This window comes from Martes martes (assembly GCF_963455335.1).
Source record: "Martes martes genome assembly, chromosome: 13".
NCBI lineage: Eukaryota > Metazoa > Chordata > Mammalia > Carnivora > Mustelidae > Martes > Martes martes.
This window is the reverse complement of record NC_137901.1, coordinates 64,157,495-64,185,174: the sequence shown is the minus strand read 5'-3', so window position 1 is coordinate 64,185,174 and position 27,680 is coordinate 64,157,495. Positions and strand designations below refer to the sequence as shown.

General features: G+C 55.0%; 1 protein-coding gene across 1 annotated transcript; it reads left to right on the top strand.

The window, feature by feature from the left end:
• Nucleotides 1-455: 455 nt before the first annotated feature.
• TOP3B (DNA topoisomerase III beta) lies at nt 456-23,963 on the top strand. The gene is made up of 19 exons (XM_080821661.1): nt 456-508; nt 6,867-7,032; nt 7,112-7,312; nt 8,413-8,544; nt 9,802-9,908; nt 10,580-10,654; nt 12,032-12,228; nt 12,741-12,897; nt 13,685-13,798; nt 15,299-15,389; nt 17,257-17,411; nt 17,560-17,665; nt 18,367-18,513; nt 18,659-18,832; nt 20,067-20,195; nt 20,724-20,873; nt 21,241-21,341; nt 22,154-22,355; nt 23,392-23,963. The coding sequence occupies exons 3-19, from the start codon at nt 7,243-7,245 to the stop codon at nt 23,871-23,873; spliced, it is 2,589 nt and encodes an 862-aa protein (XP_080677787.1). The 5' UTR covers nt 456-508; nt 6,867-7,032; nt 7,112-7,242; the 3' UTR covers nt 23,874-23,963.
• Nucleotides 23,964-27,680: the final 3,717 nt, after the last annotated feature.

Here is a 27,680-nt window from a genome sequence, read left to right as displayed (position 1 = left end):
TTCATTCCACAAACATTCATAGCATTGAAAGAAGCCTGCTATACACATTCACATACACATGCGCAGTTTCATTTTAATTATTAACAGCATATATATTTTCCCGTCTATCATCCAGTTTTTATAATCATTATAAAATGTTATTCTTACTTCCCCGGTGGCAGAGAAGAATAAGGTGGAGAATTTGGGGAGGCCGCGGGGAGTGGTCAGGATGGAGGTTTGGGACTCCCGCCTCCCCCACCCCAGGGCCACTGCGAGGACGGATCTGGGTGGAGGGTTGGCGATTCTAGCCAACCGCGCGAGCAAGGGCCGTCTGGAGGCTGTGCCCCCGGTACGCGCCCGCCACGGAACCCGCGGACGCGGACGTGCACGCGCCGGAGGGCAGACGGGGGGACACCAGCCGCGGCCGGACCCGGAAGTAGAGGTTGCCGAGTTCCTCGCCCCCACCCCCGCCACGCCCCGAGCGAAAGCTGAAGCGGGAGTCCAGGCGGGAGCCGCTGTGGGGCTGCGGGTGAGCGGCGAGTGGCGGGCGCCAGGCGACCCCGGGAAATGGGAAGCGCCGGCCTTTTTCGGGCACGTTGCCCGAGTGCTGGCCGGGCGCCGGGTGGGGGGTTTGGTAGCCCCGGGGCATGAGAAAAGATCTGGGCTTCTTGCATATTCTCGGCGCCTCTTTCCCAGCAGGTTGGACCCCTACCCCAGGGTTTGCAGTGGGGGTTCAGGGAGGTGATGGGCCAGCGCTTAGTCCGGTGCCTGGAAGGAATGGGCACTAGAGTTAGTAACTCTCCTTCATCGAACCGCCCTGTAGTTCTTTGAGGTGCGGTCTGTTGTTTGAATCTGTTGTGACAGGTAGGGAAACTGAGGTTTGGGGAGGTGGTGCAGCTGTCGCGGCCACTGGTCGCCTCCTGGGCCCTGGCTCAGTCTTGAGGGCACCCTGGTGTGTTTCTCTGAGTTGTTCTTGACGGAGAGGAAGGAGGGTCCTTTGTGAACAAATTAGCTGGAATCCAGGGGCAGTAATTTCTCGGCAGGTGAAAAGAAAAGGAAGACGGGGGCCTTCTCTTGCCTTTCTATCACTCAGCCTTTGGGAACAGGACATGGGGAAGTCAGCCCAACATGGGCTTGATGGCCTTTAGCCCTGGGGTCCCTAGAGCCTTGGCAAAGGTCACCTGACACTAGTCGGAACTGTTCTGAACCTCGGTTTACTCATAGTTAAAAAACAAAAATTACAAGTCCAGCCTTGTAGAGTGGTTGGCAAGATTAAACAAAGTAGCAGTTTATAGCAATTGCTTGCCTACAGAGGAGGAGCTTTTGTTCCCTCTTTTCCTGACTCCATGGGATTTGGGTTAAGTTACTAAGGTTGGAGATCCTAGGGCTCTAAATGCTCTTTGGACCACTGCTAGGCCTCCGCTCCCACGTTAAGTTCTGTTGTTCCTAAGACTGACAGGAAAGGACCTTATCGACTATGTCTCCCAAAGGTGACACACTATTGGTGGTACTGCTGGTGAGAGTTGACCAGGTAGTTAGTAACAGGCCAAACTGCTACTCTCTTTCACTTTGGGCCCTTGTAATTACAGTTCCAGTTTGGGGTGCTAACTCCATAGCTCTTGCTGATCTTCCCTTTTGAAGTAAGACAAACTTCAGACTCAGCTTTAGCAGGCCATAAGATCAAATGTGATCAACCATGCAGGTTACGGAGAGAAGCTGGTTCTGCGATTGACTACAGGATTTCAGGTCCTACAAAGCTATAAAATTTCCCTTTTAAAAGAATATACATTGAAGCATTTGTTAAAAAGCAAAAACTTAAGTGAATAATAACGTTGGTAGAGCAAAAGGGTTTTAAGATGGTATGTGGTATGATCAGAGTTTGTAAACCATTGCTTTCAGCTTTTATTCTCCTCGTTGACTTCCCTTTTGAAATTGGAGTGTGCCTTCATGGAAAAATGGAGAGGCCCCAAGATAATCAGAGAAAATTAACCACAGTTAAGACTGCAGAATTCTTTTAAGAGGTAGAACCTGATGCAGTTTAAAATATATATATATACCTGGTAAGCAAGCAGGAGTTTCAAAAGCAACTCAGCTAACTTCCCAGTTAACTTTTGGAATATCTCTTTCTGAGTCTTAGTTAGTTTTTCCTTGAGATGGCTGTATCAGACCATCACCAGCGTTCCTTTCCCAGGATTCCGTGATTCTGAATCCTTAAAGAAAGTCCTATCTCTTTCCTAGTAAATCAGTGATACTGAGATCATTACAAAGTACTCATGCAGAACTGAAATATAAACTGTTGGACCAAGCCAGAGCTGCGAAAGACCTACACGTATCGGGGTGGAAATGGCAACTAGTCTGTCGTGTGGACAGGTGATCTGAAATCAGGAGGGATGCTGGTGTGCCTTTGTCCAGTTGTATCCCTAACCCTGGATAAATGAGGTACTCCCTTTGAAGATGCTAGGGCAAAACATTTTTCTCTAAAGGGATCTTTAGAGAAGACTGTTAATTTTTACTGAAAAGGTGTTTAGGATCCTTAGGTATGAAGAAGAGTACTAGAAATATAAAACTTCTAGAAACTTTGACACCATACGAAAAAAGGACATTGAGAAGTGTTTGCAGTACTCAGATGTAAAGTCCATTTTTAAAATTTAGGTATCTAAAAATATTATTCATTTTCAGGTAAAATTATTACCATTATTTGAGAGAGAGAAAAAGAGAACACACACACTGGGAAGCAGAGGGAGGAACAGAGGAAGGGGGAGAGAGAATCTCAAGTAGACTCCCTGCTGAGCGCAGAGCCCAATATAGGCCTCCATCTCACTGTCCTGAGATCATGACCCGAGCCAAAGTCAGACACTTAACTAACCAGGCGCCCCTTGTCTGTACTTTTAAATCTTAGTTCTCTTTGACGAGTCATTCACCACTAAATGTAACAGGTGCAAAAGGGAATATGGTTACCAGAAGCTGCCCCCAGCCCCAGCTTCCAGATCCTAACCCCATGCCTGCCCCCAGGTAGTTCTTTGCCATTTCTTGAGCGTGTGTGTGTACACGCGCACCCATAGAGGGCAGTGCTTTGTACAATCATGCACTTGACTTTCTTCATGTAATTTCTCTTGAGAACCCAATGTCCACGTGGACAGTCTTGCCAGCATCCACTTGCTTCGCAGCCTCCTCTCCCTCTGTGGCCTCATCTCCCACCTCGTTCAGGCCCCACACCACTGCCCCTTGCCCTCTGACCTCTATTTTCTTTGACTTCTGCTACCCACTCTAGCACCTATAGTTTTTCGACCCTCCCAGGGCCTCCCATCCTCCTTACCCATCTTAGAGAATCATTCCCCTCAACCCCTCCCAGGGCCTCCCATCCTCCTTACCCATCTTAAAGAATCATTCCCCTCAACCCCGGCCCCTCTCTTTCCCTCATCGTGACCTGGCAGATCCCATCCCTCTAAATTTAGCTCTACCCCAGCTGTCAGCCTGCCCCAAGCACCGCCTCCTGTCCTCACTGGTGACACTTGCCCTAAGAGAAGAGTGGCTCTCCTTCTGGCCAAGGACACCTCACCCACCCCTCACCCACCCACAGACATCACTCCAGCAGTTCCCTCCGTGCCTCCTGCATCTTCTCTTTTCCCTCTTTACTCGACCTTTTCTATCAAAAACCTGGTCGATACCGATTTTTCTGTTGAAAAAACTGGTTGAGAACTCAATGAGTTCTATTCTCAGACAAACATGCCAGCATGTTTGCCAACATTTCTTCCATCTTAAAATGAAAAAGCCCACTGTGCCCTCTCCCCTCCTTCCAGGCCTTCTTGAGCTCCCCCACTCGGGCTTTTACCTCTGGCACTCACTGCAAGAAACAGCACCCAGCAGGGTCACCTGGCACCCGCAAGTCCCCAGACCCCAAGGTCAGGTCTCCGCTGTCCCTTCACCCGGCCGGCAGGTATCTGTAGCCTTCTACATGGTGGGGGCTGAAGTGCCTTTTCTCTGGGCTTCCAGGATCCCACCTATCCTGAGTCAGCTCACTTCCCCGGCCCACAGCCTGGGCTCCTTTGCCCGCGCCACACCTGCCACGTGCCACCACCTCCTCCATGGTCCAGCTGGCTGGCCGGCAGGCAACTCACATTGAACACACCTGCACCTTCGTCCCGAGCTGCTGCTTCCTCCTAGTTCCCATCTCAACAAATGGGGAATCCCCTGTAGCTGCCGAAGCCAAAGGCCCTGGAGTCTATTCTCCATTCGCCTCACTTCCCATTCCCAGTCTTGCTGGCTCTGCCTTCGGAATCTGCCCAGACCCCAAGTTTCACTCAGCACCTCCCCCATTGCTCCTCGGGGACCCAGACGCTCCCTTCTTGGAGCAGCCAGAGGGATCCCTTGAACACTTGAAGTCAGGTTATCCTGTCCCTGCACTACCTCCCATTTCCCTCAGAGCAAACCCAAGGTCCGAAGCCACCCTCCCTGCTGTCCCCCAGCCCTCCCTGGACTTCCCCCAGATGCTACAGGGCTCGCCCCCTGCCAATCCGCCCCCCCGGCACTGCTTTGCCCCATGTGGCCCATGGCAACACGTATTGAGCACGTAGTAATAAGTTGCTCAGTAAGTAATTGTGGGACGATTGAATTCATTCCCAGCGGTGGGATTGCTGGGGATATGTGCCTGGAGTTTTGAGAGACATCTTCAGTTGCTCTAGGTAGAGGTCGTTCCTGCTGAACTTCCACCACCTACTAAAGAGTTTGTCACCAGCCCCTCACCCACGTGTGTGCTTACCCTGTGATTATTGCTGGTGAGACAAGCACAAGCTCGTTTTATTTCTGATATGCCGTGATGGGTGTTACTGGCTATCCTATCACAAAGGGCTGGTTTCCTCATTACATAAGCAACTGCTAAAAATAAGAAAACAGCAGTCCAGCTGGGGAGAAAAAGCTTTAATAAAATTTTTTTAATTCACATAAAAAATGTGAATAGACCATTCACAGAAAGGGAAGGCAAATGCTTTTAAACACAAAGAAGTGTATTTCTGCACTTCTGAAATCCTTAGGTGTCTTCTTTTCATACCAAAGTTTATGTTTTCTTCTAGTATTTTCCTAGTTTGAGCTTTTGGCTTAAACTTCTGCTAGATCTGGAATCTGTTTTGGTGGAAATTATAAAGTAGGAGTCTAGCTTTACCTCCCCACCCCACCCAAGGTTGCCCAGTTGTCTCAGTAGAAGTCGTGTGGTTGTTCTTGTTTGGTAATACAGTGTCATATTTGTCAGCATCCAGGCCATATGTATAATGATCAAAAAGACAGACAGGGCTCATGTTTCTTTTACTTAGCCAGCAGGAATTCATTGTCCGATAGCAGTCTTGGAACCAGCTGTCACCATTGCCAGCAATGATCCAGACCTCAGGCTGCTCCTGAGCTGCTGGGAAGATGAAACAGTAACTAACCACGGCGGGGCCAGGGGCCAGCAGGAGGCATGGGAGAGCTCTTTAAACAACAGTTAGCACTGGAACTCGGCCTTTGTACAGTCCAGCTGCATTCTCTGGGCTTGGCGGTACGTTCATTCCAAGCAAGGGAACGCAGGCCTGAGAATATGTTTTTCTTTAGACAGTGGTGTCCAGTTTCACTGGCCAGAACATGGTCTGCAATGTGAGAGATTGCTTGGGGCAGGCAGGAAGGTAGGTCAGAGTCCATTGGAAAAGGGCTGTCAAGTTCTGCTGGGGTCTGGAGTCCCTGGCCAGTGAGTCTCAGGTCTAGTTTTGGATCAGAAGGATCTGGAGAACATGGCCTGGCATCTGCATTTTATAAAACGTCCCAGGGCCAGGCACCTGAGTGGCTCAGTCAGTTGAGTATCTGACGACTCTTCATTTTGGCTCTGGTCCTGATCTCAGGGTCCTGGGATCATGAGCCCGGAGTTGGGATCCCTCAGCAGGGAGTCTTCTTCTCTTTCTTCCTCTGCCCCTCCCCTGCTTGTGTGCGCACACTCTGTCTCTCTCTCTCTCTCTCTCTCTCAAATAAAAATAAATCTTAAAAACAAAAACAAAAAAAGTCCCTGGGCATCCTGATTCTCAGCTGAGGTGGAGGTGAGCCTCCGCCCTGGGGAGCAAACGGACCTCTGCCCTGGGAGGAGGGCCAGCCATCTGCCTACCCCAGCCTATCAGTCCAGATCCAAAGACCCCAAAGTCTTCCTGGCGTGGATTTGGTGACAAGACTGACCTGAGGTCATGGAGCCACATCTGCTTCTCCCAAAGGAACCCAGTCCCCCAAGTGTCCATCTCTAAGCCAGTTCCATTGCGCTGGTTTGTCCAATGTCTTCAAGTTTCCCTAACTTCTTTTTCTCACCTCAGGTTTGGTGTTTGCTTGTTTGTTTTTTAAGTAAAGTCTATACCCAGTGTGGTGGGGCTTGAACTCACAACCCTCAGATCAAGAGTTGCATGCTTTACAGACTGAGCCAGCCAGGCACCCTTATTTTGGGGGTTTGGTTTTGTTTGTTTTACTTTATTTTGTTTTGTTTTAAAGATTTTATTTCTTTATTTGAGAGAGACAGAAAGAGCACAAGCAGGGGGAGGGGCAAAGGGAGAGGGAGAAGCAGACTCCCTGCTGAGCAGGGAGCCCGACATGGGACTTGACCCTGTGACCTCCAGATCATGACCTGAGCCAAAGGCAGCCGCTCAACTGACTGAGCCACCCAGGTGCCCCCTTTTTTTGGTTTTGTTTTGTTTTGAAGTAGGCTACATGTCCACTGTAGAGCCCAACATAGGGCTTGAACTCAGGACCCTGAGATCAAGACCTCAGCTAAGATCAAGAGCTGGACGCTTAACTGACTGGGCCACCCAGGCACCCCAAAGAAATTGTGTTTGCTTGTTTTCTTTTTGTTTTTTTTTTTCTTAAAGATTTGTTTATTTATTCTATAGAGAGAGAGCACATGCACATGTGAGCAGAGGCAGAGCGGAGAGAGGGAGAGAGAAACCCAAGCTGACTCCTCAAGTGTGGAGACCAACGAGGGGCTCGATCTCACGGCCCTCAGATCAGACCCAAGCTGAAACCAAAAGTCTGACGCTCAAGAACTGCACCACCCAGGTGCCCCCTTTTTTCCACTTTTTAAAGTGAGTTTCCTTCTTAGTGGTAGAGGTTCCATTAGAAGCATTTCTGTTTTCAGGGTCTTGTCTTCTCATCAGGAGTCAGCATTGACAGTAGCGTTGAGCCGCAGAAGAGCAGTTTCTGAACCTCATTGCCATCTCTCTGAAACTGGCGTGTGAAGCCCAAAGCCCCTGGCAGCCTTAAGACAAGATGAGGACCGTGCTCATGGTTGCAGAAAAGCCATCCTTGGCCCAGTCCATTGCTAAAATCCTCTCTCGAGGTAGGGAGGACAGCCCTCAGGATGGGGATGGGGCACGGTCCTTTCCTTCTTTTCCCCAAGTGTGACCCAGCCCCCTGGAGCTGATGTGCTGCAGGACAGCAGGCATCAATGCAGCATCTCAGTATTATCACTGTAGGATGCGTTCATGGCCACAGCCAGTGTGGGCCAGGACTGGGACTCCCAAAACCTACAGGCCCGGGTCACAGCTTGGTCACAGCTTGGCACCAGGTAAGCCACTGTAAGAGCAGTGCGCCTGTCCGATTGTTGGTCATAAGCAGCAAGCAGCCCTGGTAACTTACACAGAGAATTCACTGGAAGGAAGAAGACAGAGCCAGGCGCCCACCCTGGTCTAAGTCTGACACCGATCTTAGACCCCAGTCTAATTCTGCGGCCATGCCACAGACACTGCCGTCACCCCAGGACCCTTGCCCGTGCCCTCAAGTGCTGCAGCTGCAACCTCTGTGCCTCATGTCACTCAAGAGGAGCCACCAGACTGTCCCTCGTCTAGGCCCTCCTGGGACACCAGGGCACTAGCCCCGCTCTGGCTATTGGGGCAGTGGGTGGGGTGCTGCTTCCCTTCATATCTCTGGATTCTGTCCAGGTAGGAAGGGTGCCCGGGTGCTGGGTACCTAGAAGTGGTACCCACGTACCACGACCACAGTAGGACAGTGGGCTGGCATCTCTCTGAAGGGAAAGGGAGAGCTGAGAAGTGCCGGGTCCCCAGATGCCGAGGGGCTTTCAATGGGGAGCATGAAAATACACCATGGGACTTGATAATGAGGAGACTCCCAAAGGCCTTCGAGTAAAGTTGGAAAGAAGTGAGGCAGAAATGCAGGGAAGGGCCCAAGAGTGTCGATCTCGAGAGCATTCAGAGAGGGTGCTCCTGGCCTTCAGCCTGCCCAGGACTTGGCGTGGGAGCACACTGTGTTGGTTGGTTAGCTGCAAACGGCATTTCCCTTGAGAAACCACGACATCACCCAGCACTCAGTTACGTGCAGTGGCTGGGGACCATAATCACTGACTGCCCTGGGGAAGGGCATGGGGCCGCCTCAGTGGCTGTGGCTTGTCAGAGTGGCCGTCACCGTGCTCCTCCCCTGCAGGAAACATGTCCTCACACAAAGGCCTGAACGGAACGTGCTCAGTGCACGAGTACAGTGGGACCTTCGCGGGCCAGCCCGTCCGCTTCAAGATGACGTCTGTCTGCGGTCACGTGATGACCTTGGACTTCCTAGGTGAGCCCCCAAGGCCCTGCTCATCTTCTGTCCTGCGGAGGGAGGCCCTGCAAAGTGCTACCATGGGTCTAGTTGGAGCCAGGGGAGGGCTCTAGGCAGAGGGGTTCGTGCAGAGCCCCTGAGGCCACGTAGATCATGGAGAGATGACCCAGGGTCCCTGGGTGAGGTGCCCAGAACCCACGTTTTGGAGCTCAGCACCCCCTAAGTCCCCATCCCAGAGAGAGTCCTTAGTCACTGCATGCCCTGTGCTCCTTCCTATGCTTCCTGGAGAGAGTGAGTGCCCACCTCGGGGGGGCCTGGCGCATGCAGGCATTTGGAACATGGTTCCTGCTGAATGTGACTATTGTCCAGTGGCCATTCGGTGGCCGTCATTGTCATCCTTCTATCTTTGCTATCTGTCACCTTGGAAGAGCCCACTTCAGTGACCCAACAGCCAGGTGCAGGGTCCTGTGCTTGACAAGAGTCTGGCCTGGGCTCTGACCCCTGCTCCAGAGGCTTATGGGCTGGGACAGGGGCCCCTAGGAGTTTCTGTTCCACACGGGTAAAGTGGGTCTTCCAAAGGTGCCATCTACTTCCCGGGATTGTTTGAGGACTCGGTGTGGCAGTGAAGATAGAGAGCTTAGCACACAGCAAAGTCTCAACACTTCTTGCTGCTCAGTAACAACAATGACATTGATTCAGTTGTGTGGCCAAGCATTTGGATTCCTGAGTTTTATCACCAGCCAGGAGGTGGGGAGCTGGGATTTGAACTTGACTCTGTCTGACCCGGTTCTCCCAGGCTGCACGAGATGGGGATGCTCAGCATGCAGGCATGAGCCCTGCATGGAGAAGTGGTTGGAGGTACCAGTCATGAGGCTCCAAAGATTGATCCCCCACAGGGATCCCCTGAGCACCTGTCCTGTGTGCCGTCACGTGCTGGGTGGGGGGAGACTTGCAGAAATCCAGGCTGAGAGAGAAGGCCGAAGTATGAGTGATATGGTTTGGTGCTCTGGCAAAGTGAGCCAGCCCAGGAATGGTGCTGCCGGCCACAGGGCATGTCCTGAAGTGAGGCTGGGGCAGCGGTGGCCTTGCCCAGGGGTGGCTCCTGTGGGTGGCCACGGTGTGGTTTCCCTTCTGCGGCCTGGGGGAACGAAGTCCCAGCTCTGCCTCTAGTTGTTTTCCAAGCCTCCTTCTCCTCCTGGGGTTATAACCATTGCAGAGGTCAAGCTCTGTGAGCCAAGAAGTGTGATTCAGATGTCACCATGGCTATGTTTGTAGGAAAGTACAACAAATGGGACAAGGTGGACCCCGCAGAGCTGTTCAGCCAAGCCCCGACAGAGAAGAAGGAAGCTAACCCCAAGCTGAACATGGTGAAGTTCCTGCAGGTGTGTGCGGGTGGCTGGGGTGGTGGGGCCTGGGAAGTCTCGGTCCTGGCCTCCCCGCAGTGCAGGTGGGCACCTGAGTCCTTCCCCCTTTCACGAACCAGGAGGCCTTTGCTGGATACCCAGGGTAGGCCTCCCAGCGATTTCTATCAGCGCCCCCTGCTGGCTCATGAGGCACCTTTCAGGCCTGTTCCTGGCCTTAGAACCACCCACAGGCCCACCTGGGCAAGCCTCTCACTCTGCCCTGGAGAGCAGAAATTCTGTTTTTTAAATTGTTTGGTGGTGCTGGTGATTTTCCTAGTTTTAAAACAAATGCATACATATTGTGGAAAATATTAGAAAGTAGAGGGAAGAAAAATTTATCTAGAATCACACTGCCTAAGACAAACCCCATTAACCTTTAGGCTTATTTCATTTCTCCCCTCTCCCCGAGCAGTTTTTGGGGTTAAGATCATATTGCATTTATAACCTTTTTGTGTCCGAAACACTAAGTTCTGAGCGAAATTCTCTGAGTGGCAAAGGCAGCCTAACCATGGCTAGCACATCTGCTCAGCCCAGGCCCTGTTCTGGGCACCCATCCTGCTCCGCAAGGCTCACGTGCTAGGAGGGGGCACAGTGGGTGGACAGCGTGGGCCGGGCCATGGAGGTGCCAGTGGCTGTGTGCTGTGTGGCAGGTGGAGGGCAAAGGCTGCGACTACATCGTGCTGTGGCTGGACTGCGACAAGGAGGGGGAGAACATCTGCTTTGAGGTGAGAGGGGGATCCACTGCGGTCCTCACTTCTGGTCTTCCCACTGACTGTACTTGCAGTCACCCCATTCCGGGGGCTGTAGCCAGGAATCCATGATGTTGCCTTCAAAATGCCTTTTTTTTTCGCTCCTTTATTTTGGAAATTGCATAGACCCTTTCAAATTTACAGACTCTACCAAGGGCAAAGGGGTATTACTTCCCCTGCTGGGGCCCACTGTGTGAGTAGACAGGGCAGAATTTTCTAGGTGGATGGGAGAGGGGTGGCTTTCAGCATCCCGGCCTACTGGGCACCTCTCAGGGACCTTCAGCCGAGGCTGGTTGCCACTTGGCTACGTTCCTCACTCCTTTTCTCACCTCTGGCCTTCACCGTCCACTCCCCACCCAAGATGCCCTCCAGCCTTCTGTCTCCAACCTCCCTGTATGCCTCGGCTGCAGGTGTGGCGCCCTCACACGGGTCCTAACTTGACTGCAGGTGTCCTCTGATGCCGCTCACCCTCCTGGCTCTGCACCCCAGCTCTCACCTGGGGCCTGGCACACCTTGGGGCTCAGGAAACGCATCCTGTATGACAGAGGGAGCTCAGGGCACCCCGTGTTCCAGCACAGCATCCTCAATAAACATGATCGTGCTTTGTCCCTTCCCAGACACTCCATTCCCAGCCCCTCCCCTAGGCTGCTCCTCCCCTGGGGGGGGGGGGGGGCTTTGCATCTGGGGATGGAAACTCATGGGGCTTTCTCTGCCTCAGAAACGAAGGCACCTCTTTCTCATAATGAAGCAGCGTGGCCAGGCCCCAGTGTGACACCCCCCCCCCCTGCCACTGCACAGCCTTCTTAGTGAATCTGGCTCCAGGTCTTATGCTATACTTCAGCCCTGAGGCCCCCCCACAAGCTCCCACCTTGGGAGTCCCCTGTGCCCTCCCCACTCCTGCCCTCTGCCTTTTCCTCCTCATTCTGTTTTCCTTCCCTGGCTTTTCTTCAGTCTCTTAAAAGTTCCATCCACCCCTCCTGGCACTCTGCCCTCTAGAAGGAAGGGAAATGGGTCAAGCGGGGAGGATTTCCTGACTGAGCTCCCTTGCATCCGTGGCATTAGCATTTCCTGGTTTGGCTGGGATGAAAGTAAGAAGGTGAGACAGAGGATGGTAGTAAGGGGCGGGTGTTTGAGCAGGTTTGTCAGTGGAAGGAAAAGAAGCCATTGTAGCAGGAGTGCTGGGGAGAGACTGAAACTTCTGGATGGGGAAGGGGATGGTGGAGGGGCTGGCAGGAGGGAGAGGAAGTCCCACGCAGTGAGGTTCGGCTGGGAGAAGAATCGTGCCTCGCAGGCGGTTGCAGAGCAGAAGGCAGAGACCTCCGAGGTGGGTGACCACTGGGCCGCCTCCCCCAGGTCCTAGACGCCGTGCTGCCCGTCATGAATCCAGCCCACGGTGGCGAAAAGACGGTGTTCCGGGCCAGGTTCAGCTCCATCACGGACACGGACATCTGCGCCGCCATGGCCCGCCTGGGTGAGCCTGACCACAACGAGGCGCTGTCAGTGGACGCCAGGCAAGAGCTGGACCTGCGCATCGGCTGCGCATTCACCAGGTGCCGGCTGCCCACCCCACGGCCAGAGCCCCTGCCTCACTGCTCCCCCCTGGTCGCCCTGCACTTGGTTAGCACTAGGCCAGCGCCAATATTCTACAAACCCTGAAGGAAGCCATCTGTCTGGCTGATTTAGACCACACAGGGCACCATGTGATAAGCAGGGTGTTCATCTACATGGTGTGGGTCTTGAGGAGAGGGTGGAGGGAATGGAATAGACTAGAAGGGTTTCCCAGCCCCAGGATCGGTGCAGCGTCTGCTCTTCTCTCTTGCCTTCCGCGCTATGTGTGCTGTGCACACATGATTCCTCGCTACCCGCACACAGCCTCCTCAGGCCCGCTGCTGAGTGTGTCCTCACCTTGTCCCCTGTCTTCTGAGCAGGGCGCCACCACCAGCTGGCCCCAGGCTAGACTCACATGGCTGGTTAATAATGGTGTCTTGAAAAAAAAAAAATGATGGTGTCTTGAGCGAATCCATGACCAGAATATCTTTCTCTGTGCCATTCCTCCCTGTAGGTTTCAAACTAAGTACTTCCAGGGAAAATATGGCAATCTGGACAGCTCCCTCATCTCTTTCGGGCCATGTCAGACCCCTACCCTGGGCTTCTGTGTGGAGAGACATGATAAAATCCAGTCATTCAAACCGGAGACCTACTGGGTGCTGCAGGCCAAGGTTTGCTTTCCCTTCCCTCTGCACGCTGGGTCTTTCCGGATTCAGGCGTGGACTCTGAGGGTCTTCCATCATCATCCTAGCCCTGCAAGCCCCGAAGGCCAAGGGCACAGAGGAGGGAGGCCAGAGTGTTCTTCAGGGTGCCCAGAGAAGGGGCCCTAGCCTTCATTGGCTTGGATACTTTGAACTTACAGAAGCAGGAATGAAGTCAGCTTTGGCAGCGTGGAGGGGAGAGGTCATACCTCGGGGCCATCAGCTGTGATGGTCAGATCCAAGGTCTGAACTGAGGGCCATGGGCCCCTGACTTCAAATGTTTTGAAGTCTTAGAATCCTCTCTCCAAATAAAATCTTCCATGTAAGCTGCTTGTAACATTTAAAACATAATACAGAACTGGTCTGGTTGACATAGGGCGGGCCCCCCCACCAAAGGGCCACACCTAGTGCTGGCCAGGCATTAGATGGTGGGCAGGGATGGCCTTTGAGGTGCAGGTTCCCACGCTCCTTAAAGACACAGCAGCCTCAGCTTTGGGCTCCCATCATGAGACCACCAGCCTAATCTCAAGGAAGAGGCCAGGAATCAGAGCAGCCCTCCCTCAGGACCGGGCTGGGTCTCAGCCTGCCTGTCTGTGCACCTAGGCACACCTGTACAGGTATGGCCGTGAGACCTCAGAGATGGGACTGCTGTCCTCCCAGACAAGGAGCAGCTTCATCTGCCTCAATTCCCTTCCCTGGCAGTGGGCTCACCTGGATATTTCTTTGCTGTCTTCTTCTTTTATCCTTTTTCCTACAGGTTAACGCGGATAAAGACAGATCTCTTCTTTTGGACTGGGACCGAGTGCGAGTGTTCGACCGGGAGATCGCCCAGATGTTTTTAAACATGACAAAGTTGGAGAAGGAAGCCCAGGTGGGCCTTCCCCGCCCACATCTGTCATGTTTGCTCTGGGTGGGAGGAGGCCTTTAGACGCATCTGGCTGGAAAAGCAGCTTGTGACCTAGGGTCCCGTTGTGGTCTCCTTTTCGGAAACAGACATGTTTTGGAAAGAAAAATAGTTCCTGATGCTCGCGGTCACTGTGGTGTGCCCCTGCTCTGTACTGGGCACTGCCCCACATCCACCACCTGCCTGCCCCTTTCCACAGGAGCCCAGGGGCATTCTCTCCTTTTGGCAGGACTCCATTTCACACAAATGTCCCTTTTCTGTGATGCTGAACGCTAACAACTCCACAGGGACCTGTGTGACCTGCCCAGGGTCACACAGCTAGCATGGGGTAGCCCAACCTCGGTCAGCTTTCATGGCCTCTGTGGTGCTGTGGTTCTTTCTCAGGGTTTTATTGAATTTGAGGTTTACATGCTTGGCTGTTAGGAAGAGGGTGATGCCACCTGGCAAGGGGCTGGCTGCCTGGGGTGGAGGCAGGTCCACTGTCATCACAGCAGCCCGCAGCCTTACCAGCTACTGGAGTCATGGAGGTGCGGCCTGGCCTCCTTCAGCAGCCTTCTCTTGTCCTTTTCAAGCTTTCCTTGGATGTGCTCTGCTCAGCCTCCTGCTGTTGACTCAGGCTTCCAGAACTTTCTCCAAAGCTGCTTCATTCTTTATCCACAATCACGTTCCTCAAGAGACCTTTGCCACCTTCTCCAGATCTCACCCATAGTGGTCCCAGCCTCCACTGATGCACTTACCCATTTTGGCCTAAATTCGCCCCCACATTTGTTGGTCTAGAATTCAGAAGGCACCGCCCTGACTTGTGACTGGGTCTCCTTGGGATTGGGAGGGGCAGGGCACTGGACTTGAGTTGTTCGGATTGTTTTTGCCTCAGGCAAGACAGAGCCCTCTCTTCTGACAGCCGTTCAGCCCAGACTTTAAAGCTGACCGGTATTTTCTTTAAACTGCGTGGTGTTTACAAGTATTTCAAAATAGTTACCAAAATTGGAAAATTATAAGATTTCACATAAAAGTCCTGATTTGCAGCTTTTGTTGACGAACTGGAAGATGAGGCAATGCCAGTAGGCCCTTGTGGGATGTTTGGGGGCAGCGAGGGGCGAGCGGCTGCCCCTGGGGTGGGCCTGAGCTCCGTGGCCTGGCCCAGGCCTCACCTGCCATCCCTGTGGCCGGGCCGCCTGGCTGCCACTGGCTCCTGGAGGATTTTGAGTTTGCAACCCCTTCTCTTGGCTCTTTGCCATTCTTCCAAGTTTTCTCTAGAAATTCTAGAAATTCTCTAGAAAAGAATTTTTTTTCTTTTTCCCTTTCTGGGCCTAAATAAATATTCGAGTCTTGAGACCACTGTAAAGAGTGAAATTGAGAAGCAGAGAGACCAAGTGAATGAAACCAGACCTTTTGCCCACACACCCAGATTCTCTATTACAGCATCCTTCCCCCGCCACCAGAATCCCTGACTGTGCTGTCTTCTAGGTGGAGGCCACAAGCAGGAAAGAGAAGGCCAAGCAGCGGCCCCTCGCCCTGAACACTGTGGAGATGCTGCGAGTAGCAAGCTCTTCTCTGGGTATGTAGGGGTGTTCCTCAAAACCCACAAAAGACTTCTTCAAAACCCACAAAAGACGGGCCCATGGCTCACCGTTCAGCCCTGGTGCAGCGCCTGGGGATGGGGGCCAGTGCTGATGCTCTCGCCACTACTACCAGCACTCTCCCTCCATGCTCACCTGTGCTGAGTGCCCCCCCTACCCCCCCCCTGCTGTCCTTACCCCTGGGGAGGCCCCTCACTCTGTGCTTACCTGTACCGAGTGCCCCCAACTCCCTACTCTGTGCTCACCCATGCTGAGGCCCCTCGCTCTGTGCTCACCTGTGCCGAGTAGCCCCCTCCATGCTCACCTGTGCCAGTGCCCCCCCGCCCTCCGCTCTGTGTGCTCACCCATACTGAGGCCCCTCACTCTGTGCTCTCCTGTGCCAAGTGCCCCCCAGACCCCCATCTGTGTGCTCACCCATGCTGAGGCCCCTTGCTCTGTGCTCACCTGTGCCAAGTGCCCCCCCACCCCTCGCTCTGCTCATCCATGCTGAGGCCCCTCACTCTGTGCTCACCTGTGCCGAGTGTCCCCCCCCCCCCCCGCTCCATGCTCACTTGCGTCAAGGAACAGCCCACCTGCAGTGTCCTGTGAGGCTGAGTGGGAATCTGAGCTTCACGCAGAATTCATTTCTCTTAAATTGCAGAGTGAAAATAACTAATAACAAACTAACACGCAAGAGGATCCCATCTCAGAGGATTGTTGGTTAATATTCAACAGCTTCTTTGAATTTATGTGGGGAAAACTCAGACCATTTTGTATTACTAAACATCTCCTCAGCTGCTGCCTGGATTGAGCATATGGAAGCCCATGGTTAGGGACCTCCTGCAGGGCAAGCCCTCGTGTGTCACTGGCTCAGTGGAGTGCCCTCAGAGGCATTAGACGATGGAGTTCCGGCTCTGGACCCAAACTCTGGTGCCATCTCAGCTTGGCTACTTTCTTTCTTGTCCCGGAGCCTCGATTTCCTCACTGGAACCCAGGGCGGCTGTCATGGCCATCGTGGGTGCTTGCTTGTTCTGAGGATGACATGACTGAGATGGTGCACCCTCACAAGAGTGGAGGCAGTGAGTGCCACCACCCGACAGGGGCATCCTGGCATTAGCAACCCAGAGCAGCTTCCATGGTGTAGGGGGAGAGGCCACGAGTGGGAGGCTGGCGCTCCGGGCCCACCTCCTGCACAGACAAATGCGACCAGTGTTGACGTAACCTCTCTGAGCCTCGTTTCCACGGTAGTGAGAAGGGATTGGGACTGGAAAGTCTGCCTTCTCTGACAGCTGTTGGCCTCAAGGCATTGGTAGCCTCTGCAGCCTGGGGAACCTGGACAGTGTCCTTGCAGAGTGGCACCTTCAGGGATCCTCAGGGCAGTGATGACACCAAGTGACCGACAGCTGAGGGCCAGCATCTGCTGGTCAGGGAGAAGCAGGAGGATAAGCCATCCCTCGGTGGTCCCGGAGTGCCATGAGGACAGAAATACCCAGGTGGCTCAGAATGGGGTGCAATTGCTAATTCTGCTGTCATAGTGGGACATCAGCCAACCCTGAAGCAGACCCCAGGTGCTCCATGGAGTATGCGAGATCAGCACTCTGGAGCCCACATTGAATCGGCATAGCCCATGTAGAGCGTTCCTATCCTGGGTCCACTTCACAAGTTCAGGACCTTGGCCTTGGAGAATGCTGCCCAGGCACAAATGCCTGGCCAGTAGCTCCATGTGCTTGCGGTGCCCACTCAGAGCCATCCTCACCTACCAGGAGGTCCTGGCCACCTTGAGTGGGGAGCCCAAGTGCCCAGGCCCATGGGCAGGGGCCTGGCCATCCCCGGCACTCCAGTCCAGCTGAGCCTGCCCTCTTGCAGGCATGGGACCACAGCATGCCATGCAGACCGCCGAGCGGCTCTACACACAAGGCTACATCAGCTACCCGCGGACCGAGACCACCCACTACCCCGAGAACTTCGACCTGAAGGGCCCTCTGCGGCAGCAGGCCAACCACCCCTACTGGGCCGACACGGTGAGCAGAGCCACTGGGCACGCTTGTTGCCAGGGTCTGGGGACCCAGCCCAGGCGCTTTGGTCAAACCTGGGACTGGTGCTGGCTCCTTCCCTGTGGGAAGATGGCTGTGTCCAGACTCACACACCACCTTGTCTTCTCTACCTCAGGTAAAACGCTTGTTAGCAGAAGGTATCAACCGGCCACGGAAGGGCCACGACGCTGGTGACCATCCCCCCATCACCCCCATGAGGTCTGCCACTGAGGCCGAATTAGGTATTGGACACGCCCCCCAACACACACGCACACATACCCACTCCAGGCTTCTGGGTGGGAAGCGACTGTCACATGGCACCTTTAAACGGTGTCAGGCCCCGTTGGCAATGTGGGGGCTCCTTCCCTTCCCCACCTGCCCCTGGCTGTGGCAGATGGGGTTCCCTGAGAGTTGTGTTCTGTGGCTGTGAGACAGGACAGGACTGCAGTGGCCGCTGGCAGAAGGAAGGAGCAGGAGGGGGATACAGATGGGCCAGGACAGAACAGGCCAGGACCAAGACAGGGAGTGCTAGGGCCCTGCCTACCAATGTGGTGCTGGTGGCCTGTGTCCTGGGAGGAGGCAGGGAAGGGGAGAACTGTACCCGTAGAGACTGGCCACTGTGCACAGCCCGAGTTTGAAGTGATGGTGGCAAGTCCCTTGCTGCGGACAGGCCAGGCCCTGAAGAGCAGTCCCACGTCAGTGCGGGGGTGGAATGTGGGAGCCCAAGCTGTGAAGGAGCCGACTCAGCCGGGGAGAGTCACTTAGTCACTTTCTCTTCCTGTGTTTCCTCCTCCTCTCTCGAGCATCGGTGCAGGCCAGCCCTGCCATCCTGTGCCAACAGCCAAGGCCCTGCTGCCTAAGGGAGAGCTGTTGCAGGGGGCGGGGTGGGGGGTAGTCCTAGAACCAGTCCCTGGCCAGTGATGAGCTTCCATGCGTGTTGCAGGGGGCGAGGCATGGCGGCTGTACGAGTACATCACCAGACACTTCATCGCCACAGTGAGCTACGACTGCAAGTACCTCCAGAGCACCATCACCTTCAGAATTGGACCTGAGCACTTCACCTGCACGGGCAAAACCGTCATCTCTCCAGGTACAGCAGCGCATCCCACTGTGGCTCCTCCCACACCTCCACAGACTAACAGAATGTTCTCCATTGTTCCGGGAGAGGGAGGCCCAGTGTCTCGGGCCTGGGCTGCCTGGGCAGGACCCTGAGTGGTCGCATCTTGTGTCCCCAGGCTTCACGGAGATCATGCCCTGGCAGAGCGTGCCTCTGGAGGAGAGCCTGCCCACCTGCCAGAGGGGTGACACCTTTCCTGTGAGCGAGATAAAGATGCTGGAGAAGCAGACGAGCCCGCCTGACTACCTGACTGAGGCTGAGCTCATCACACTCATGGAGAAGCATGGCATCGGTGGGTGCACCTGTCCGCCCGGGCCCTGGGCCTGAGGGTCCCCATCCTGGGACCATGGGCCAGGAGATGGTGCTTCCAGAGCTGCTCGGTGACCCCTCTGTGCCCAGCACCTGGTAATTGGGGCCCAGGGTGTGGCCAGCTCCTCAGGCATTGTTCACTCCGATGGGAGCTGCCTGGTCCCTGATGTGCCCCATAGCTGACCAGGCTCTGGAGGGCCGCGAGCATCCCAGTTGTTGTACCTGGCTTCTGCTCTGTCACCAACAATTATGACGGGTGACGTCCCACCTGAGGCTGGGGCTCTGGGGACAGTGGAGGCCTCAGCTGGAGAGTTGCTCCTGCTTCTTCCCAGGGGCCTGGGTGCCTGCTGTGGGTCCTGCCTCAGGTCCTCAGGTACAGAGGCTGTGGGGTGTGGGTGCTGCTCCCCCAGCATCCTCTATCCTTCCCCATTGACAAATCCATGGCTCCTTAGATCCCATGACTAAAATGAGTTTGTGTCCACGGACAGGGCTCTTGTGACCTTCTGAACCAGGCAGTGGCCAAAGGCAGCCCTGTTGACTGGGGGCCCCCAGGGCTGTGTGAAGAGGCTCTCCCCTCCAGTAGTGGCAAGAATGCATGGGATTCAGACCCCAGTCCCAGCATTATCCTTCAAGTGTGATCCCATTAGCCTCTGAGCACCATCTAAGGAGATTCCTCAGCACGGTGGAGCCGTAAGGGCAGCATCTGGCAGTGCCAGGGAAGTCTCCAGGGGAGGTCCCGCCCCGGAAACTGATCACGAGACACCTGGGAGCCAGAAAGTGGGCGATCCTGAGCAGGTTTCAGAGGGCACGATCTGGCAGCAAGCCTGGGAGTTCGTCTGTGTTCAGAGGTCTTGAGCCCTGGTTCCAGAAGGCTCAGGTATCTTAGAATCAAGGCGGGAGAGCCTGAGGCGGTCACCTTTCCCAGGTGTGAGGGGCAGGTGGAATGAGCTCCCGTGACATTGGCAGAGTTCCTTAACCTCTATGAGCTTCTGTTGTCTATAGACAGGGATTAAGCCCCCAGCACTGGCACTGGGAGAACCATCTTTGGATTCACGAGACCGTTCTTGAAACACGCACTTGGTGTCCCACACAGTGCTGGCCAGAAACAGGGGAAGGGGCTGAGAACCGGGGGCCCCATGGGGGGTGGGTGCAGACGTGGAGCCTACAGCATGATGGGGGCAAGCTGAGGAACCCTAGAGCCTTGCTGTGTATTGCAGGGACGGACGCCAGCATCCCCGTGCACATCAACAACATCTGTCAGCGCAACTATGTCACTGTGGAGAGTGGGCGCCGGCTCAAGCCCACCAACCTGGGCATCGTCCTGGTGCATGGCTACTACAAGATTGGTGAGTCTGGCCGGCTGTGGCTCCCTGGCTTCCTCCCGGGCTGTGGCACTGCATTTCTTGGCCCATGGTCTCTGATGGGCCGTGGCCCTGTGGGAGGGCCCTACCTCCCACTGCAAGGGTACTACACCATCACCCCCCCAGAGGACGTTTCCCAGCAGGGTGCTCCATGTTGTTGATGGATGGATGGACAAGTGCAAAGGTTCCAAAAGGGGAGGTGCAAGGGGTGCTTCCCCACAAACCAGCTGGGCCCCGGGTCCTCCTTGCAGAGTTGTCTGCTCTGTCCCCGAGAGATTCCAAAGAGACCAGGGGAGATGGTGGGGCATAGCCTGGCCCCAGGACTCCCAGGAACTGTGACACCATCCCAGAGACAGGATGCCCCCGGCCATTCCACATGGGATTTTCTGGGTAGGAGATGAAGAAGGGCCTGGGGTCACGGGACTCCAGGCTGAGCTGGTGGGGGCGGCCACGACCTCTCGATGTGAGTGCTCCCAGTGGCACCTGACCCCTCCCCACCGCCGCATCTTGCAGACGCAGAGCTGGTGCTCCCCACCATCCGCAGTGCAGTCGAGAAGCAGCTGAACCTGATCGCCCAGGGCAAGGCTGACTACCGCCAGGTCCTAGGCCACACGCTGGACGTCTTCAAGAGGAAGTTCCACTACTTCGTGGACTCTATCGCCGGTGAGGCCCACCTCTTCCCTACCCCTGGGTCAGGGCCACCATGGCCGTGCGGGACTGGTGTCCAGATCTGGGGTCCAGAATCTGGGGCTCCGTTGGGAGGACAAGGCAGTGGCGCCTCACTGCCAGGCCGTCATCATCATGGGGGTTAAAGCACAGGCATCTCACCACCGCACACAAGCCACCAGCTCAGGTGACCAGTGAGGCGGCAGCTCTGCCCTTCTGTGACCCCCACGCCCTTGGGGATTGAGACGCACGCACTCAGGTCCTGACCCACTCACGGGGACCTCCCCTCCGCCCGCCTGTCTGAGGTGAAGGTGGGCTGCTGGGCCCAGAAGATGTGACTCTTCCCCTCACTGCTTGCCCCCAGGCATGGACGAGCTGATGGAGGTGTCTTTTTCGCCCCTGGCGGCCACGGGCAAGCCCCTGTCCCGCTGTGGGAAGTGCCACCGGTTTATGAAGTACATCCAGGTAAGCGGGGTGAAGGGCTGTGGCCTCCCCTCTAACCTCTGGCCCCGGCGGGCATAGACTCGGTCAAGTCTTGCCACCTATGGAAGCTTCTGCTTTATCTTCAGTCCGACAGGAATAACGGTCTTGGTCCTGGTTGTCACACAAGCATGAGAGGCCTACCTCGGCCTTGCCCACAGACACCCACAGTGTCCCCTGACCCCAGGAACATGTACACTGTAAGGCCACTTAAACACATTGTCCGGTTTTTCCTAACAAAACATGATTTGCTATCCTGGGTACTCGTGTACACACAGGGGATTTAGAATTGCCTTTCTTCATGCGTGCAGCAAGTGTGCTGAGACTCGTGGCCAGGGGTCCTTGCCTGAGAGGTTGTTGCCTGGCAACATGTTCCACATTTTGTGTTATGTGTGGCCTGTTACCTATTACATACGACACATGTATTACATGTCTGCATTCTGTTACGTACAGAGGTATACTATCGTGTTACACGTTACATGTTGGTGCTATGTACTTCATAGTACATACATCTTCTCTACACAACGTATGCATGATATATATCATATATATATGACATATATATGACATATCGTGTATTATGTATTACATGTTACGTTTTCTGTATCACATATTACATTGTGCGTGACCTGTTACATGTTGCATATTCTGTGTTGTTGTGTCCTATGCTATAGATTACATGTTATATGCATTATGGATTACATGTTACCGGTTACTTTGGTATCATGAGAATGAGGATGGGCAGGAAAGTTGGGTGGCCTCAGTGACCCTGAACCCCCTCACTGGTGTTACCTCAGGCCAAGCCGAGCCGCCTGCACTGCTCACACTGTGATGAGACCTACACGCTCCCCCAGAATGGCACCATCAAGCTCTACAAGGAGCTCCGGTGCCCGCTGGATGACTTCGAGCTCGTCCTGTGGTCATCGGGCTCTCGGGGCAAGAGCTATCCACTGTGCCCCTATTGCTCCAACCACCCGCCCTTCCGAGACATGAAGAAAGGTGAGTGCCATGTCTCTGGGCCTCGGCCGCTCTCTCCAGAGACAGGCTGGCCTGTCCCCCTGGGTGTCCATAGTGCCTCTTTGGGCCCCGCCCCGGCCCCACACCATGCTGGTCTCTGAGGGGCCCTGCCCCAGCCCCAGCCCGCACACCAGTGTGGGGGTAGGAGACCTGGGGTGGATTTGGGCGCCGCTGAGGTGGCCCAACTGTCTGCCTCTTTCCATGCCGGTCAGAGTTGACTGGGCAACTATAGTCAGCTCGTTCGGGATCTGGGCAGCAGGTGTGCTGTGCCCCCTCCCAAGTGAGAGGATGCAGCCGGCTGGGGGACCCCTCCTGGCAAGGGGGTGTGCTCTCAGTCAGTGTCTACCACTCCTCACGGTTATTACTGGAGAAAGGAGAGCACGTGTCCAGGTGGGACCAAGAGTCTAGAGGGGGCCCAGGGCCTAGCATGCTCGCCCTTGGCTATGCTGTCCTTTATACCACACCCAGCCCCTTGTGTCATCACCCCATGCCATAGACAGGAATGAGGCACAGTGAGAGGCATCTACCCACCTTCCCCTGGGGGCCTGGGGAGGCTTCAGAGGTCTCAGTTCACCCCTCCTGACTTGGGCCTCACCTGTGTGGCAGGGACAGTCTGCATTTGAGCTGCTGGCATCACCGAGGCCCTTCCCTGCCCTCCAGCAGCTTCCAGGGAGGCTGACAGCCCCGTGTAATCTGGCGGCATAAGAGCCACTTGGCTGGAGCTTGGAATAAGCTATGGAAGCAAAACAAAGCGGGGGGGGGGGGGGATGAACCTGGCTGGAGGCCACCAGGAAGGCCTTCTATGGGGGGTTGGCTCTCGAAGGTTGAGGAGGTTTTAGAGAAGCAGAGAAGCAGGGCCAGTGGCAGCAGGGGTACCCAGAGCCGACGTAAACAAGGTTGAGACGAACGCTTCTTGCTGGGATGAGGGTTCCAGACCGTGAGACCCTGGGAGGAGGCCCCTGGGGAGGAAGGGGGAGAAGATGGGGGTGTGCGTCATGGGCTGCCCTCCCCCCACCAGGCATGGGCTGCAACGAGTGCACACACCCCACGTGCCAGCACTCGCTGAGCATGCTGGGCATCGGCCAGTGCGTGGGCTGTGAGGGCGGCGTGCTGGTGCTGGACCCCACCTCGGGCCCCAAGTGGAAGGTGGCATGCAACAAGTGCAACGTGGTGGCACACTGCTTCGAGAACGCCTACCGCGTGCGCGTGTCCGCCGACACCTGCAGCACCTGCGAGGCCGCCCTGCTCGCCGTGGACTTCAACAAGGCCAAGTCCCCACTCCCGGGCGATGAGACACAGCACACAGGCTGTGTCTTCTGCGACCCCATCTTCCAGGAGCTCGTGGAGCTGAAGCATGCAGCCTCCTGCCACCCCATGCACCGCGGCGGCCCAGGGAGGAGGCAGGGCCGAGGGCGGGCCCGGGGCCGGCGGCCCCCTGGCAAGCCCAGCGCCAGGCGACCCAAGGACAAGATGTCAGCCCTAGCCGCCTACTTTGTGTGACGGCCTTGCCATCCCTCGCCAAGCCCCACATGGGTGTCCTGTGGGCTGCAGAAATCATTAAAATGCATTTTGTTCTTCTCCAGAGCAAGCAGCTCGGGACCTTTCACTGGCGCCCAAGGATTATGGGGTCCTCCCTGCCCATCTCCTCCTTGCCCTTCCCAGCATCCTTGCCTCAGCTCTCCCTCCATTCTGCACACACCTCCTGAGTACCCTTGCTCTGCCCACAGCCCGGTGCTGCCCATAGGGAGGCCACTGAGTGTGGAAAGGGGGATCAAGCCCAGTCTGAGGCTCACATCTTACTTCAGTATGTATGGGAATGCATGGTAGCTGTGTGCACAAGTAGGAGGTGTTCCCTCCTTGCAGGAGGCATTCCCTGCGAGGCAAGGAAGAAAGAAGGGCCCCAACTGCCTGTCATCCCGGGCGGATGTCATAGGAGGGCCACCTGTGGAAGGAGGCAGGGCTGAAAGAAGTCCTCACCAGACCTTGGCCATCCCCACAGCCCACTGTTTAGGGTCAGAGGGTGGCTCTGAGCAGGCCTGTGTGTGGTGTGTGCAACCCTTGTGGCCTCCCAGGGCCTGTCCTGATTCCTGCTCTCCCTTGAGCCCTTATTGTCCCAGACAGAGGCAGGCCAGCCAGTTCCTAGGAGGAGCTGGGTGGGGGTGCTGTGCTGAACCAAAGGGACCCCGCAGAAGCCATCTGCGTGTCCGATTTAGGAAAGAACCCATCAGCCAAACCGCCCTGTGAGCTCTGCCCCACCTAACCATCCTTTCCGCTCCCCTTTACTGCTCCAGCCCCTGCGGGGAGGTGGTAGATAGAACAGCTTTCCAAGCATTATGGTACTACACCTCTGTGAGGGACAGGTCAGGGACATTTCGCATGTGGACTCCCTATCTGGGCAGTAAGCTCACAGTCCACACTGGAAAGTACAAGGCTCTGGGAAGAGCTTCCATCAATAAACTTGTGACGGCCCAGCATTCCAAGCCAGTGCCGCACTTTCCAGGCTCCCTCTTTTGGGAGGCCCCAGCAAACAACCCAGGTGTCCCAGGAACACCGTGAAAGAACTCTAGAAGCTCAAAGAAAATATGCAGTGAGCCGGGGAGATGACGACGTGACCTGAGGGCAGACTCCCCGGAAGCTGCTCAGTGGGATGGTATCCCAGGGGAAGTGGGGGAGGGCGCTCAGAATGCTTGTGTTCCTCCCCACCTCCTCTCTTGCTAGGACCAGACTCGGGGGGCACCGGCAAAGCCACATCTGCTAGTGGATAGTGTCCCTGGCACAGGGCTGTGGCTGCTCAGCCCATCACATAGTGAGTGGACCCAGGGCCTTCTCCATGGGAGGGTGACCCAATTCCATTCTGCTCTGGGATCTCTCTCTGTCACACCCACACACACACCGCCCAGGTGGATGGCCAGAGGGGCTTGTGGTAGGGCAGAGACTGTACCTTAGGCTTTAAACCCAAACTACGTATTCCTTACCAGGATCCTGCACTGAGATTTCAGCCCCAAGCATGGCTAATCATAAAGGATTTGTTCATTTTTCTCTGCAACTGCCCCTTGTGTGTGAATCTCCTTAGCATTTGAAGCTGGAGTCTACCTTTTGGGTCCCGTCATCTCGTATCATCCAACAGCATACAACTCTTCCAGCGTGGCTGCAGGAGCCAGGAGGACAGGAAGAGACGAGGCCCGCTCTGGCTGGAACAGCCTTCTGTGCTCCTTAGGACTGCACCTTCTGCCCTTGAGGTCAAGGAGGTCTGTAGCTTCAGGCTGACCTGCTCTGGGGGAGCAGGGGGCAGAACTCCTTCAGACTAGGCCTTCGAGCATGACTTACGGAAACAGGGCCTGGTTGTGCCGCTGAATTGCCCTGGACAATGCCCATCCCTGTGGCTTCGAGACTCTGGTGCACATCGCCACTGTGCCTCATGTGCATTTGCTCAGTCGAGTGCAGCATGCCTTCCAGGGCTGCTAGATGGGAGAAGCCACCCATCGCAGACCAGCAGTTACCAGCAGCCAAGATGCTCCACGGGCCCCCTTGGAGAAAGTGGCACTACCGGCAATGGGAAGCCAAGTGGGAGTCCCGAAAGTCAGGGGTGAGGGTTTGTCCCTTCTTTCCAAGGTCACAGCATGGCTGATGGTTCAAAAACCCAAGAGCAATGTCACCACCCCATGTAAACCTGTGTAGACCCGTTTCTACAATGGGTCTGGCAAAGTGAGAAGGGGCGGGGCAGGAAGATAGGAGGAAGTAGATGTGACCACCCACAGATGCCTGAGGTCGTGTCAGGGGAAGTAGAGGGTTTGGGGTGGGGTTTCAGAATAATGGACAGGTGGGGACAAGGAAGGGGTTGTCAAAGGGGGCAGAGACAGTACGAAAACCCAGGCTGAACACTTTGGGAGCTCCATGTGGTCTGCTCACCTCCGCCAGGGGCGCAGCCCGGTAAAGAGAGGCAGAGCTCAAAGGCAGTGGCTGGGTGGGGTGGGTGACGTGGAAAGATTCCTTTCATGAAGGTGAAAGCCAAGAGCCAGAAGCTGAGGCGTGATGGAATTCACAAGGGGAGGAGTTCCCAGAAGCCACAGGGCACAAGTCATCTCACAGGCAACACCTTGGCCTAGTTCTAAAGGGCCAGCTCCAGGCCAAGTGGCAGTGCCTCACTTTGCTGTTATCTCTAAGCCACCAACACTGAATGCAATCAGTGCTTCAAAGAATCTAATGTAGGCCCTCGCTAAGGAGACCCGCAGGGACCCCAGCTTTCACAGGCACCCCATTTCACCGTGCAGGAGGGCCTGTGCCAAGTACGACTTAACCTGTGCCCTGGTTCTCAAACTTCACCCCATAGTCATCCTGATGCCAGCAGTCTGGACAGACTTTTTGAGAAACACTGAGGCAGGGTCTCACAACAACCCCGTGAGGTAGCTTGGTTGCTACAGTCCCCATTTTCCTGATAAGGAAACAGGCTCAGATGAGCTAAGAAACATGCCCAAGGGAGGACAAGTCATAGGAAGTAACCTCAAGCCTTGCTTGGGGTCCTCACACTGACAGGGGATTGTAGGATCTAAGAAGGTGTAAGTAGGAGAATGACATGAGCCAGCGCGCCTCTCCCACCCTGCTTTCTCTACCTAAATACTCCCTGCCTTCCAGGCTTGCCTCTACCCGAAATGGTTTCCTTTCACGTCAGCCAACTGCTGGTTCTCCAAGGTTCCTTGCTTCCCTAAACCCCTCCTGTTAGTGAAGCATCCCAGAGACTGTGATTCCTGGGAAGGACAGAGCCCCATATGTGGGCCTGAAAGTCAAGGAGGCGAGGCTGCAGTATGGTTTTAGAGGGCCCTCCTTCCATAAAAATGTTTTTAATTTTTTAGTTATACCATACAACTGCATTAATATAAAGATGACTATATTAATACTGTATGTTAAAACATGTCCTTTGATCTCAAAATTCATTTATTTCTTCTAGCTCGAAAACAAAATGTTTTCATGGGCCTCTATGGTGGCAGAAATATGCCCCCTCCGAAGATGTCCAGGTCTTCATACCTGGAATGTGTGTTAGATGGCAAAGGAGAACCAGGGTTGCAGACAGAATGTAGGTGTCACATCATCTAACTTTTTTTTAAAGATCGATTTATCTATCTTATTTATCTACCTATCTTATTTTATTTATCTATCTATGGGGCACCTGGGTGGCTCAGTCGTTAAGTGGCTGCCTTCAGCTCAGGTCATGATCCCAGGGTCCTGGGACAGAGCCCCACATCGGGCTCCCTGCTTGGCAGGAAGCCTGCTTCTCCCTCTCCCACTCTCCCTGCTTGTGCTCCCTCTCTC

Excerpts from the sequence above, each read along its gene's own strand:
- TOP3B (XM_080821661.1), top strand. The coding sequence starts at position 7,243 with ATGAGGACCGTGCTCATGGTTGCAGAAAAGCCATCCTTGGCCCAGTCC. Across the intron at positions 10,655-12,031 it reads GGGAGAACATCTGCTTTGAG|GTCCTAGACGCCGTGCTGCC; the intron begins GTGAGAGGGGGA and ends CGCCTCCCCCAG. Across the intron at positions 12,229-12,740 it reads ATCGGCTGCGCATTCACCAG|GTTTCAAACTAAGTACTTCC; the intron begins GTGCCGGCTGCC and ends TCCTCCCTGTAG.